The following is a 14,184-nucleotide window of genomic DNA, read 5'->3' on the forward strand; positions in this document are numbered from 1 at the left end:
TTGGTGTGGTGCCTGGCACCATTCGATCCAATGGCCCCACGCCACTGAGGCCTAGTGTGTATTTTAAAAATTGTCTAGTTGTCCATATGGATGACGAACGTTTGATTGTAGCTGTGGAAAAGCGTCTACCGCTATACGACAAAGCAAACAATCAGTATTCGAACAGAATATTTATTTTTAAAAACAATGGGCCGAAGTGCGATGCACCCAATTTCTCTTTCTGTACGCTTTTCTCCGATTCAGGCAATAAAGCATCATCAATCGAAAACACGCGAGAGCAACCACGCCTGACGCCATCTTGAACATGTGAATGGCGGACGGGATGTGGGTCCACTCTGCTTGCATTTTCACATTTCTTCCGTTCCTGATACAACCTAGAAAAGTGAGAGTGTAGTGTGAAGTTGTATGCAATGTGAGTGTGAGCCCACTCTGTCTCGGCCCTTCGTCAAACTTGTCAACCGACCTTAACAATTTGAAAAGATTTATCATATTTTTCCAAAGAACTATCGTAATCATATTTTCAACATGTGCAAGCATATAACATTTCAAATTTAACGTTCACCGAATTTATGGAGACCCATCAATCTAGTAGAGGGGAGTTAACTCCTGCAAGTCCAATGACAATCGTTTGCTGCCTGGCTACTCCGATTCTCATCTCGATGGAGACGGCATTAAAATGACCTTCAAGCATTCCGCTTTTACCAGTTTCCCCATATTTGTTACAAACTGTTGACTTTTTGCATTTGTCATATTTTAATTAACCATATTTTGGACCTCAAAGCGTATTAAAATATGAGAAATCATACTGGTTGGCAAGCCTGCTAAGTGAGCCAGTCAAATTATGCGACGAAAATACAAGGAGTAAAGAACGGCTCAAAATGTGAAACAACAGACAAATGTGACCCTTCGCTTCAAAACGGTATTAAGTCGGGATGGCTAAGATATTGAAAATTGAATGTATAGCCAGAAATATCAGACTTGTGTTGAGTTTGTATGTTTTATTGAGGAGAATGGACACCATGTTTTCGGGTGCTAATGCCAACAATTTATATTTTTGACCAGTTTAACATTTAATTAGTCTTTTAAGCATATGGTTCGTTCCGACATAATACCGTTTTGAGACGAAGGGTCATAAATATACAAAGTCGGCCTTTGATCTCCGTCAGGCGACAATGGCGAGATAAAAAAAAATAATAAATAGGCATTTTTACAATGAGGGGAAGGAGAAATGTGGAGAGCCCATTCACCACCTCCCCCCCAACATAATTAGATTCAATAGTCTGATGTCACGTCGCCCAGCAACGGCGGCCATCGTGGTTCCAAACAAAGAAAACAGATATTTTTTTATTCTTCATGCTGGCTAGAACTTTTCATATGTCTTGTGATCAGAATGTGTAAAAGTCAAAACATGATCAGATTTATAATGGTTTTTTCCCCCTCTGAATACGCTTTTATGCTCGTCAGAGAAATATTTCATAAGGGCGTCCGCCATTGTTCTGATAGTTTAGAGCCAGTTACTAAGTTACCATGAGTCATTACGAGGGAAGTGACGTTACGACCGTTGAAGCGTATTTGATTTCGTTACCTAAATAGAGCAGTAAAGTTAGGTGCCCCAAACGTAAACAATAACAAGTTGCTAGTGATTTCCGTTAGGGACCGGAATAATTTACGCACAATATAGGTCTCCCAATTTTGTAGTTTGAGTTGTAGGCAATACACTTTCAGTATTGAAAACATGTTTACATAAAATCTAACAGTTGCAGAAATAATAATATAAGGCTAAATTATTATGAAAATCAGGCTCCGAATAATTCTCGTTTTGTTCACACCAGCGCAATAATTTGCTCTGGTCTAAAAATAGATAGACTGTAACTTTTGATAAATTTTAGAAAATTTTACCTTTTGTTCCATAAAATATCCATATCTAGACATTATTTGATGCATGATCGAGTATTTATGAATATGTGTTTCTTTTGCCACCTAACAGCCAAATTTTAAAGGTTATTTTTTTTCTATTATTTACATTGGAACGTGAGCTGTCAAGACAGGAACATGTGGTTTGCCACGTGCTTCTCGACCTTTGTTTACGTATGGGGCACCTAACTTTACTGCTCTATAAATGTATATTTTAAAATCTGGTCATTGTCGCAGTTTACTGCCAAATGCCGACACGTTGAAAACTCTTTTTACTCCTTATATTTTCGTAACATTAAGAAGTTACCACACCATGCAGTAAATTTGCAACACCGTTGTATCGAACAACGGCTTTTCACAAGAACCATCAGGCAGTGAAGCAAGTACAAGGAGGTATCAGACTTTGATGTGTTTGCATGGATATGGTATATTTTAATATGAATGAAATTGGAACTTTTTCAAAACAATGCCCTTGTAGCACCAAGTTTGGAGGGTTGGAGTTAAAAATGCCAAACTGGTATATTTTCCTGAAACCAAAACATCCGGTTAGTGGTCTTGCCTTGTTACATTGTCAATAATAGTGTTACCAATCTGTAAAAAAATATCTAATTTTTGTGTTATTTACCTTCAAATATATATAGAATGATAAATGCATATAAATTTGGTTTCATATTCATGGTATATAGGTCGACAGCTACCAAATGAAGTTGCCCCTCTAAACTATCGGGCTTCAACTTCGCCTTCAACCGACATTGGACCAATGGTCCAATGACAATGATTGGAAAACGGAACGATTTGTCGACGTCGTAACCCTTTTAATTAATTTGAAAATTGTTACAAGAACCTAAAGCTTATGCTTGTTCTGTATTATTATCAGTGTTGTTTTGAAATAAAAAGAATTCCCAAAAATTAAAGCTACAGTTAATGAGAGAAAAAGCTCATAATTTAATTCGTGTAAAGTGTAAATTGACTTCACTCACAGTCGCTCTGACTCTGACTGGTACACAAGTACCAGAGAGTAAGAGTACAGTGTACAGTCATCACAATCACAAGTCACTGACTGTACTGTGGCTGATTCATTTTGTTGAAAACTTCATATTTCCTCCCGGTTTATAAATGTCATAAGTTTTCCAAATGTCACTTTGGATGATAACACTAACACCAATCACTGTCATTGGTCATGTACACATCCACACACGCTACACTACTACACCACTCACACACACACACACACACACACACACACATACGACGAGAGAATGATGGGGTTTTTGTTTTAAGATAAAAACGCAAGGTCATTTCATACGGTATTATTATTATATTAATGGAGTATCTACGTACATGGTAAGCAGGCACCTAGCCTCAGGATCTACGTACATGGTAACCTTGTAGTATCGTGCTTTGGGACGGAGGGCGAGGTGGCATTGAGCTTAGTGCACGGTAAATTATGACCTTGATTTCTTTCATCCCCCCCCCCCCCGTTTTTTGTGTGCGTTATAGCTAGAAGGTAAGCAGTAACTGGGCTGCCAGAAGGCCACATGCATGACTAAATTGGTCATACAGAAAATGTATAGTTTGGCATTAGACACCCGATACCCAATGTCTTGGGTTTTTAATCCATTAGCTTAGTGAGAGACAAATCCTAAATGTATTTGCAAACTGAGCAGAAAGTTTTAATCTTACCATGAGATGGGAAGGGGAAGGAATGACACTATGACTATGACAAGAGAGAGGGGGGAGGGGGGCAGCATGTTGGAAGATGAAATAAACAATGGGTCACCTGATATCAAAAGAGTGTTACAGAGGTGCTTTACGGTGCATATTCCACGCAATTTTAACCTCTTGACAGTGGCACTGATTTTTTCTCCAGATAACAGATTCCCTATTGTTAATGCAGAATAGATTGTTTCCACCATGAGAGCAGTAAGGGTATTTCAACTCGGGCTTCAATTAAGCTATAATTGCATCTGGTGTTAAGTTAAAGTAAGATTGAAACTCGCCTTAATGGATTTAATTGTATTGATTGATTTTTTAAAACACACTCACACACACTCACACAACACATCAAGCTCCCATTGCTTGTATTGTAAGCGGCAAACCAGTTACCGTGTACGTAGGTCCTGAGGCTAGGTGCCCAGTTACCGTGTACGTGGATCCTGAGGCTAGGTGCCCAGTACCGTGTATGTAGATCCTGAGGCTAGGTGCCCAGTTACTGTGTACATGGACACTCCCTTACATTAACAATTATTAATATCAATTGTAAAATTGCTCGGTAATTTTTCTGCTTACAGAAGTGAATAAATAATCCTTCTTGTACGATGGGTAAGGAGAAACCTGGATTCCTCTCGCCCAAGGCGATTGCAAATCGAATCAAATCCAAAGGTCTTCAGAAATTGAGATGGTACTGTCAGATGTGTCAGAAACAATGTAGAGATGAGGTGAGTTTGTTATTGTAATAATGATAATAATATTGTTGCTATAAAATGTGGACAAATGAAGCAAATGTCCTTTTACTATTATTATAATAATAATAATATTAATGCACATTTATATCGCTCAACCTATCCCCCTGGTTGGAGGCTCTGGGCGCATACTATTACGCTTTATATAACTCTCTGGATTTTTTTAATGAAAAAAATATAAGTGAGGAGTAGAGTTCTTAAGCAGTGGCTGCTAAAACAACTTATGTTTATCATAGTTTTCCAAAGATGTCTCTAGATGATATGTCAAGATGTATGAAAGGGAGATCTATGTCCGTGACAACATGTTCATCAATATGTAGCATAGCCCTGTAAAATGGTCTCTGCTTTGTTGTTATATTCTTGTACTTTTACCCAGGAAGTACTGATATATATATATATTGCGATATTCTGATCTTCACTTGGAATAGGCCCAAAAGAAACATTTCCCCATGAGGAAGATTAAAGGAAATGAATTTTATTTATTTTTATTTGATGCATTTTCCATGACATTGCATCTTTTCCTTAGAATGGATTCAAATGTTACATGAGTTCAGAGTCACATTCCATCTTTTCCTTAAAATGGATTCAAATGTCGCATGAGTTCAGAGTCTCATTGCATCTTTTCCTTAGAATGGATTCAAATGTCGCATGAGCTCAGAGTCTCATTGCATATTTTCCTTAGAATGGGTTCAAATGTCACATGAGTTCATTGCATCTTTTCCTTGGAATGGATTCAAATGTCGCATGAGTTCAGATTCACATTGCATCTTTTCCTTAGAATGGATTCAAATGTCGCATGAGTTCAGATTCACATTGCATCTTTTCCTTAGAATGGATTAAAATGTTGCATGAGTTCAGTCTCATTGCATCTTTTCCTTAGAATGGATTCAAATGTCACATGAGTTCAGAGTCTCATTGCATCTTTTCCTTAGAATGGATTCAAATGTCGCATGAGTTCAGAGTCTCATTGCATCTTTTCTTTAGAATGGATTCAAATGTTACATGAGTTCAGAGTCACATTGCATCTTTTCCTTAGAATGGATTCAAATGTCACATGAGTTCAGAGTCTCACTGCATCTTTTCCTTAGAATGGATTCAAATGTCGCATGAGTTCAGAGTCTCATTGCATCTTTTCCTTAGAATGGATTCAAATGTCACATGAGTTCATTGCTTATTTTCCTTGGAATGGATTCAAATGTCCCATGAGTTTAGAGTCTCATTGCATCTTTTCCTAATAATGGATTAAAATGTCGCATGAGTTCAGATTCACATTGCATCTTTTTCTTAGAATGGATTCAAATGTCGCATGAGTTCAGAGTCTCATCGCATCTTTTCCTTAGAATGGATTCAAATGTCACATGAGTTCAGAGTCACATTGCATCTTTTCCTTAGAATGGATTCAAATGTCGCATGAGTTCAGAGTCTCATTGCATCTTTTCCTTAGAATGGATTCAAATGTCACATGAGTTCATTGCATCTTTTTCTTAGAATGGATTCAAATGTCGCATGAGTTCAGAGTCTCATCGCATCTTTTCCTTAGAATGGATTCAAATGTCACATGAGTTCAGAGTCACATTGCATCTTTTCCTTAGAATGGATTCAAATGTCGCATGAGTTCAGATTCACATTGCATCTTCTCCTTAGAATGGATTCAAATGTCGCATGAGTTCAGATTCACATTGCATCTTTTCCTTAGAATGGATTCAAATGTCACATGAGTTCAGAGTCTCATTGCATCTTTTCCTTAGAATGGATTCAAATGTCACATGAGTTCAGAGTCTCATCAAAGGCAGCTCCTATTGTTTGCTGAAAATCCAGACAAGATTTTGGATTCATTCTCTAAGTAAGTGCATTTATTATCTATTTTCACATTATCTCGCTTTTGAGGAAGAATAAGCAATATTTTTCATACTCTATTTTAAGAAAATAAGAAATACAAACTTCGGATGAAAAAAAGACAGTCGATTCTTTTGGCCAGATAATTATTGACATCTTAACATTTTAATTATTTTGTCAGGTAGCCGAGTAGATAAGGTTGAGGAAAATTCTTAACCTCCAAATTGTCGACCTAACAACAACATGGCTGATTCTGGTTGATATGGAGTGTTTAGTATTGCGTGAATTATCTATGTTGTCTTTATATCTTTATACAACTGCAAATTATGGTGTAATGCCAAAGGGCAATTAAATTAAATTATTTTTTAGTTCTTTTGAACATTAAGCTTACATACTTTAGCTTTTTTCTCATGGTGATTTCTGGAGAATTCCAACTTGTTGGTTTTAATACTTGGTATATTTTTTTTACTCATGCAGACTTGATTGATCTGCGTTTTATATTTATGTTTGTTTCCCTTTTTTTTTTTTTTCAAAGGGATTTTGAGGATGGTTACTTGGAGTTATTAAAGAGACGTTTTGGCACAAAGCGTGTCCATGCCAATATTATATACCAGGAATATATCGCCTTCAAGGAACATGTCCACATGAATTCCACGCAGTGGGAAACACTTACTGAATTTGTCAAATACCTTGGAAAAGAAGGAATGTAATCTTCTATCTGGTAGATTCTATTATATTTTTTTGTCTCTTCGTTTTTTATGCATGGATTCAAAAGTTTCAGAAGAACTCCACAGTAATCAATACATTACATAATATACCAGCTAATGGTAACAGAGGTCTTTGTTCTCTTTTGTTTTGTATTTGATTTGTGATTTCCTCCAAACAACCACCCCTATCATTGTGTTAAAAATCTTTCTCCCAAAATGATGAGTAGTAGTTATTTTTAAAATCTCTATCCCAAACAGATTAAGATTCTGCCCCATACCATTAACTTTGTACATGTCAACAGCAATTATATTGGAGTTAAGACATGACACAAATTAAAGAGTACTGACTGAGTTCAGAGTAAGGTACCTCTTTTAGCTAATACCTGAAATTTAAAAAATTAACAATGATATTTGTCTGCTTAACTTTTTTCTTTTTTTTTTTGTTTGTTCTAACAGGCAAATGTGTGGTGGATGACACAGAGAAAGGCTGGTACGTGACTTATATTGACAGAGATCCGGAGACAATTCGAAGACAGGAAGCTGTCAAAGCCAAAGAAAAGATGGATGTTGATGACCAGGAAAGGACAATGAAATTCATCGAGAAGCAGATCAAACGTGCTGGTGCCAGCAAAGAGACAGTTGAATACACAGAGTTGAAAAGGGAGGATGAAGAAGAAAAAATCACATTCAGTTTAGGGGGAGCAAAAAAGCCTGACGTTTTGACTAAAGCTTCTGTGTAAGTTTTATCAGATTACTAAGACTGGGTGGGGATCCTGACCTCCCATAGTGGGCAGGGAGGTACATGCTGTGTCTTCTATCCCCCCATACCCGTTTCCCAATTGTTTCCTGTCATTGTCTTGGAATGAGATTACTTAGTTTTGTCCTGATCCTTGCCGGAGCTCCTTGGCTGGGAGGGAAACAGTCGAATGTATAGTTATAGTTTTGGGAGATGATATTTTTTCCTTGTAAATCATCTCTCTGTTATGCATTGTATTATGTTGAGTTTACATATTATATTAAATGATTGGTAAACATTTGAGTGTATTCCTCTTAGATAGGACCTGTGCTTGTGTCTGGATGAGACTTTTAGGTGATCTCAAACTAAGTGCATTGGTGGTCTGCTCTTGGAATCTACATCAGATCCCTATTTGTTCCCAGTTCCCCTATGTCTTACTTTTTCTTGGGTGCTTTTATTGTAATTCTATAACTTTTTACTATCCCATTTTCTTCCTTTTTACTGGCGCTGATATAACCTAAATGTGTTGCAAGCGCCGTAAAACCCTTAAAAACAAAACAAAAACAAAGATTACTAAGACTAAAGTTTTAATTTATTTGTGATCTAGGAATGTCAGCAATGATTTTTCCTAATGTTTAATATTTAAGAGAATACCTTACATGCATGAAATAATAGTTTGGTTTCATGTTCCCTATTCATGGAATAAATGAAGCTTTGAAAAGTGCTCTAAGCTTGAGGGAACTAAGGAAATGCACTATACATATAAATTTGTGTTGCTTTTACTTTTATTTATTTATTTATTTATTCATTTTTATTCTCCCTGTTGCCGTCCCATACATACAGGTTACCCACAAAACCTCTGGCATCGGCATCGTTATCCACAGACAAATCAGGTGACAAATCTAAATCTTCAACATCATCAAAACCTGAAAAGAGGAAGGCGAAATCTGCCTTGGATGAAATTATGGAGGTTGGAAACTTTCAAGTCTTTAAATAGATAATGTTATATTGTAGAGCAATAAAGAGCCATAGAGCCTGAGAGAACGAATTTTTCTAATTGAAAAAAAAAAAAAATGGTTTGGTAGGGACAGATAAATCCAGGTGGAGTGCTGTTCACTGCAGTTATAAACAAAAATGAATATAACAGCTTCAAAAAAGAACAAAATACCAAACACTGAACATTTCAGGCTCAAAACCCTTTTTCAGCCAACAACAAAAAATAATAAAGACATAAAGACAATGACTAAATTCCAGATAGGGGACAGAGATATTTTGTAGGCCTTCTCTGTAGAAAAATCATGGAAAGTAAACACACAAAAAAACGTTTGATATGTAACTAAGGAGTTCCAAATTGAGCAGAATTAAAACAACACATAAAATTTTGGTGTGCAAATAAATGGGGAAATCGTGGGTATAATAGAAATAGATGTAAAATGTATCCGTGGAATAAGTCCAATATAGCGGTGAAAATAATAATCCAGAAGTGTGACTAATGCACAGCAATCCTTAAGAAATAGAGTGATCATGAATGTGAACTAATCTTGACAATATCTACTCCAACGATGAATGTAAAAATTAAGGAAGAGTTTCTTAATGGCCACCTGTTCATATTGACAGCAATGCACAACTTTATCCACCATGAAATCTGATGATGACAACCTAGTGATTTAGGTCTAATGTTTTTTTAAAGTTCGGTAATGAAAAGGTTAGATCAAATTTCATTTCGATTTCTTCAAAGGTAGCAGCAGTTACGGAAATGTGATTTTCAATTCCCACCTTAGATTTTTCTTTAATGATTTGTCCTGTTTCTTTGTTAATTTTTTTTTTTCATCTTATTTTTCACAAGACTGAAGAAAAGAAAAAGGAGAAACAGAATCGCAAGGATTATTGGTTGACTTCAGGCATTGTTGTCAAGGTGATTCACAAACGACTGGGAGAGAAATATTACAAGAAAAAGGCTGTTGTTCGCGTAAGTAATTTTCAAGAAAATATATTCATTGGTTTATTGAATTGATAACACTTTTTATTTCAATGAATTTTATATATTATTTATCCATGGTCCTTCTAAAAAAGGATGAAGTGGTATTGATATTGATGGTGACATTGATTTTTGTTTATGGATGTGTGCTATTGTAAGGACAGTACATGAGTCATATATCAATATCGCCTGGATGCTGGTAAAATATCAATATAAATGTCATGCAGACATACAGGAACTATTAAAAATGAAGTTAGAGTGTACGTCGTGGTATTTGTCATTCATCAATTATTATGCATTTGAGGAATTTCTATATATGCAGGTCATAATTGGGACATTTCTTGTCATAATGATAAATAGTAATATTGATGATAATACTTAGTTAACTCTCAAATTAAATTTGTTTGTAGCCGATATCAGTGCTTACTCCTGTTTGTTCTATAGATTTATCCATCTGCAACCAACACTTGATACGTACGTAGTTATGGTCTAAACTTGGAAAGACTTGGAAACTGTAAAATGCCATGAATTTTAGGGATGCTCCATGTACTTCGTTACACAAAACATTCTGTGTTGTACAATCTGGTTACAGTTTTCATTTCAGAAACGTGTAAAACTTTAATTCAAATGGATTAATTTTCAATCTTTGTAATTTGTAGGATGTGCAAGACCTGTTCACTGGGATCATTAAAATGTTGGACTCGGGAGACAAACTTAAAGTAGACCAGAGCCACATCGAGACAGTCATACCAAGCATTGGTGAGTGGGATTAGTGGACAACGTGAATCTAATAAGAAATATATTCACTGTATTTGTAAAGGGGGTAAGGGGGAAGGGAGGGTGTTGGTACTTAAAACTGTCATGGAGAGAAAGATAAAGGGAGTAAATGTGACTCATACATAAAGTGTGGCTATGTGGTCTAGTGGTATGACACTCGCTTTCGGATCAGAAGGTCCTGGGTTCGAGCCTCGCTCGGCGCATAGTTGAGTCCTTGGAAAAGACTCTTTATTCTTATTCTCTCACCTTACTCAGGTGTAAAATGAGTACCTGGTCGATAACAGCGTTGTCTTTGTCCGAAAAATTGTAATATCGCCTAACAGGCGGCATGTCCCGTCCTACATGTTAAACGTTGCTGTTGACCAGGGACCCCTTGTAAAGCGCTTTGAACACATTTAGTGGATATTGCGCTATATAAAAGCTCAAAGCTAAAAAAAAGGACAAAACATGTTTTGTTCCCTTATTTATGAGTCACATTTACTCCCTTTATCTTTCTCTCCATTTTGTTGACTTATTTAGGCACCTCTAGTTTTTGGTTTTAAAACTGTCACTTCAGCATCAGCAATGGTTTGTGACTTTTTGTGGAAACCTCATATTTATGTAAACTTAGATTGAAGATGTTTGCGGAAAATTGTAAGCTGTAATTAAAGATCAATAAATGTTATCTCATTTTCCAAATGTTTAATTTAAATTATGAATTATAATGATAAATGGAAGACGTTGTTCATACAATTATGCTTTGGAATTTATTTTCCACCATTTTTTTTCAGTCACTCTTACGGATGTTCTCGAATCCAACGTTTGATTTGTTTTTGCATCATTTTTAGTTAGTTTATTGGTTTTTTTTTGTTTTGGGTTTGTTTTTAGGTTTATAGCTATTTAACAAATGGATTTTAAGTGAATAGAACATTTATATAGTGCAATATCCACTTAACGTGCTCAAAGTGCTTTCAAGGTCAAGAGGTCCCTGACCAACAGCAACACATGACATATACAGTAGAACTCGGAAATAGCGAGTTCGACGGGTTCACTCCTGATTACTCGCTATTTCCGAGTTCTCGCTATTCCCGAGTTGCCAGAAAAGGTCACTCGGCCGTACAAAAAGATGGAAAGACAATGTGTGTGTGTGTGTGTGTGTGTGTGTATGTGTGTTTGTGCGTGTGTACCGCAAATGACTGTGTGTGGATAAAGTGGGGTGGGGGTGGGGTTGAACACGGCCTTTGTTAACTACGTAATGATGGCCACGGGTTGAAGTTGATCCACCCCTAAAACCCACCCCTTCCATTTCCATCAAGATTTCATGTGTGTGTGTGTGTGTGTGTGTGTGTGTGCGAGTGTTTGTATGCACTAGGCATGTTTGATGAGGTAATCAAGCGCATCACTCCACTGACCCACTGAAATGATGGTTCCACGCTCCCTTCTCTCGCTGATCTTGTCGTTCGTCGCTGACCGATGCTGCTAAGTGAGGCATGTTGACATGTTGGCTGCCTGTGCTTACCTCGCGCGTCGCGTGGCACCACATTGAGTGAATAATTGACCCCCACCCCCAATACACACACACGCACACAAACACACGCACCCAACCCCCACCCAAATTTGTTTCTCCTCCTATGTACTACTACGGACTAGGCTACTATGTAATATTACTCGTAACGAGAAATAAGAAAAGGAAAGAAGCTGGCTAAAAATATTTAAATCACCCTTGTCTGTTGTTTTGCTTTACTTCGTTCGAAGTCCTAGGCTGGGGCAGGAAATGCTCGTTATTTCCGAGTTGACCTCTTTTTCATACTCGCTACTTTCATGTTAATTTTATTGACTCAAATAAGAGAAAAAAACGGGGATTTAGATTTTACTCGCTATTTCCGAGTTCTCGCTATTTCCGAGTACGTTACTTTCATGTTCTACTGTAGAACAAGACATGACACCTATTAGGTGATATTACATTTTTTCCGACAGAGACAATGCTGTTAAAGGCCTGGTACTTTTTTTACACCAGAGTATGGTGTGAGTAAAGAGCCTTTTCTGAAGACTCAACTATGCGCCGAGTGAGGCTTGAACCCAGAACCTTACGATCCAAATGCAAGTGTCATACCACTAGACCACATAGCCGCATAAATACTCATACTTTTGTATAGAAATTGAAACTTGGCATTATGAAAGCAAATGAATGTCCATTTTTGTTATTCCATTTAATATTTTATCAGGCAAGACAGTGAAACTGGTGAATGGAGCATACAGAGGAGAGGAGGCTGTCCTAGAAAACATGAACGAAAAGAAATTTTGCTGCTCTGTTAGAATTAGTAAGGTTGGTACACATTTTGCTCTTGTTCTGCTTACACTTCCCCTTTTCAGAGGAGGAATATTAAGAATATTTTGGATACGTTGTCCTGCATGAAACTGAGTGTGATAAAAACAGTATGGAAAACGGTCAAAGAAGACAGTGGACTGACCAGGAGTTGCTCAGATGTGAAAATTTTACATTGATCATTGACGGAAAGAGATGATATGAATCGTCTGCCACCCAAGGACCTGAAACTTAAGCAGCTTAATCTTCATCATCTTCATCATCTGTTATACCACCCAAAATGTGCCTAATTTTTCCAAAATCTGCTTCCTCCTCTCAGTGGAAAAGAAAGTGTGCTGGTTCATTTGATGTACGAATTTAGAAACAAGCTGTTATGGGGGCTTGGTTGATTTGATCTGTCAAGGTGAATTATAAATGTCATGAATCACATTTTACTGCTGATCTTAATTTTGAAGTGGCCTTCACTTATTGAAAATGGATTGTTTCTTTGAAGCAACCGTTTGGGGTCAGTTTAAGTTAAGTTTAAACTTCATTTCCCCCCAGCAAGGCATTGAATCCTTTTAGACCAAGTGTCAAAACACCTTTTTTGTTACAAAAATGTAAAAATCTTTTGTCCTGATTTTTGTGGAACAAGTGTACAAGTACAAAGCCTTTATTTATAATGCTGAAAGTTGATGTCTTTATTATGTTGTCTTGCAAAATTCAGAAGTTAACACACAATGAAAATATAACAAGGACTAAAACATGGTGATTATCACGACTGATTTTTTAAAAAGTCCATGTAAAATGATGATTCATTTTTATTTATAAGCAAAACGTCTATTTGTTCTTATTTTGTAAATACAAGTTGTTGTTTTGTTTGTTTTTTATTGTTTAGTAGGGGGGGGGGGGGGGGTGTGTTACTTTTAGATAAGTTGGAAGTGATGATTTAAAAATAATTTCAAATGCTTTGTAATTTTTCCCCCCCAGGGTTTGTTAAAAGGACGTCTTATTGAAGGCGTGGATTATGGGGACATCTGTAAAATTCATCAAGACTCCTGACACAACATTGTACAGACCATCAGATTTGTAGATAAATAAAAGATCCATGAAAAAACAAATTTATGTATTTTTAGTTGTCTTTGTAAAACAACTCATCGTCCTTTGGTGGATTTTATCATGCTGAGTGACCTGGGACACTGAAAGCAAACTCTGTCCCAGTTTAGTTTCCTGGGGAAGTCTTTGAACACATGTTACTGTAACTGGTCCTTGTCATAACAGAGGTATATTATAAGAGTTCAGAAGCGCCAAAGGGTCAGATGGCCAAAATTAGTTCAAGAGTCTGGTTCATTAATATAGAATAAAATCTACTAGAAAAAGTTTTTGATGTGACAAGATTGATACTTAAATTTAAATACTAAAATATGATTATGGATTGTAATGGTGTCTGAGTATTGAATTATTTCCTTGTCTTTGATTTTGTTCTTTAT

General features: G+C 36.6%; 1 protein-coding gene across 3 annotated transcripts; it reads left to right on the forward strand.

The window, feature by feature from the left end:
• The first annotated feature begins 2,204 nt into the window (after positions 1-2,204).
• LOC144974705 (DNA/RNA-binding protein KIN17-like) lies at positions 2,205-13,815 on the forward strand. 3 transcript variants are annotated; one of them, XM_078917862.1, is made up of 10 exons: positions 2,205-2,307; positions 4,206-4,352; positions 6,125-6,219; positions 6,748-6,912; positions 7,374-7,655; positions 8,499-8,625; positions 9,502-9,624; positions 10,293-10,392; positions 12,615-12,715; positions 13,685-13,815. In XM_078917862.1, the coding sequence occupies exons 2-10, from the start codon at positions 4,233-4,235 to the stop codon at positions 13,754-13,756; spliced, it is 1,185 nt and encodes a 394-aa protein (XP_078773988.1). In that variant the 5' UTR covers positions 2,205-2,307; positions 4,206-4,232; the 3' UTR covers positions 13,757-13,815. The 3 variants fall into 3 exon arrangements, with proteins under 3 accessions (XP_078773988.1, XP_078773990.1, XP_078773987.1); XM_078917864.1 differs by lacking the exon at positions 2,205-2,307 and adding an exon at positions 2,441-2,459; XM_078917861.1 differs by lacking the exon at positions 2,205-2,307 and adding an exon at positions 2,459-2,507.
• Positions 13,816-14,184: the final 369 nt, after the last annotated feature.

The sequence above is a fragment of the Berghia stephanieae genome, chromosome 6 (assembly GCF_034508935.2).
Source record: "Berghia stephanieae isolate SIO BIC M18660-M18661 chromosome 6, UCSD_Bste_1.3, whole genome shotgun sequence".
NCBI classification, from domain to species: Eukaryota; Metazoa; Mollusca; class Gastropoda; order Nudibranchia; family Aeolidiidae; genus Berghia; species Berghia stephanieae.

Coding starts and splice junctions, on each gene's coding strand:
- LOC144974705 (XM_078917862.1), top strand. CDS start 4,233: ATGGGTAAGGAGAAACCTGGATTCCTCTCGCCCAAGGCGATTGCAAAT. Junction 6,220..6,747: donor ATTTTGGATTCATTCTCTAA/GTAAGTGCATTT, acceptor TTTTTTTCAAAG/GGATTTTGAGGATGGTTACT. Junction 10,393..12,614: donor GACAGTCATACCAAGCATTG/GTGAGTGGGATT, acceptor ATATTTTATCAG/GCAAGACAGTGAAACTGGTG.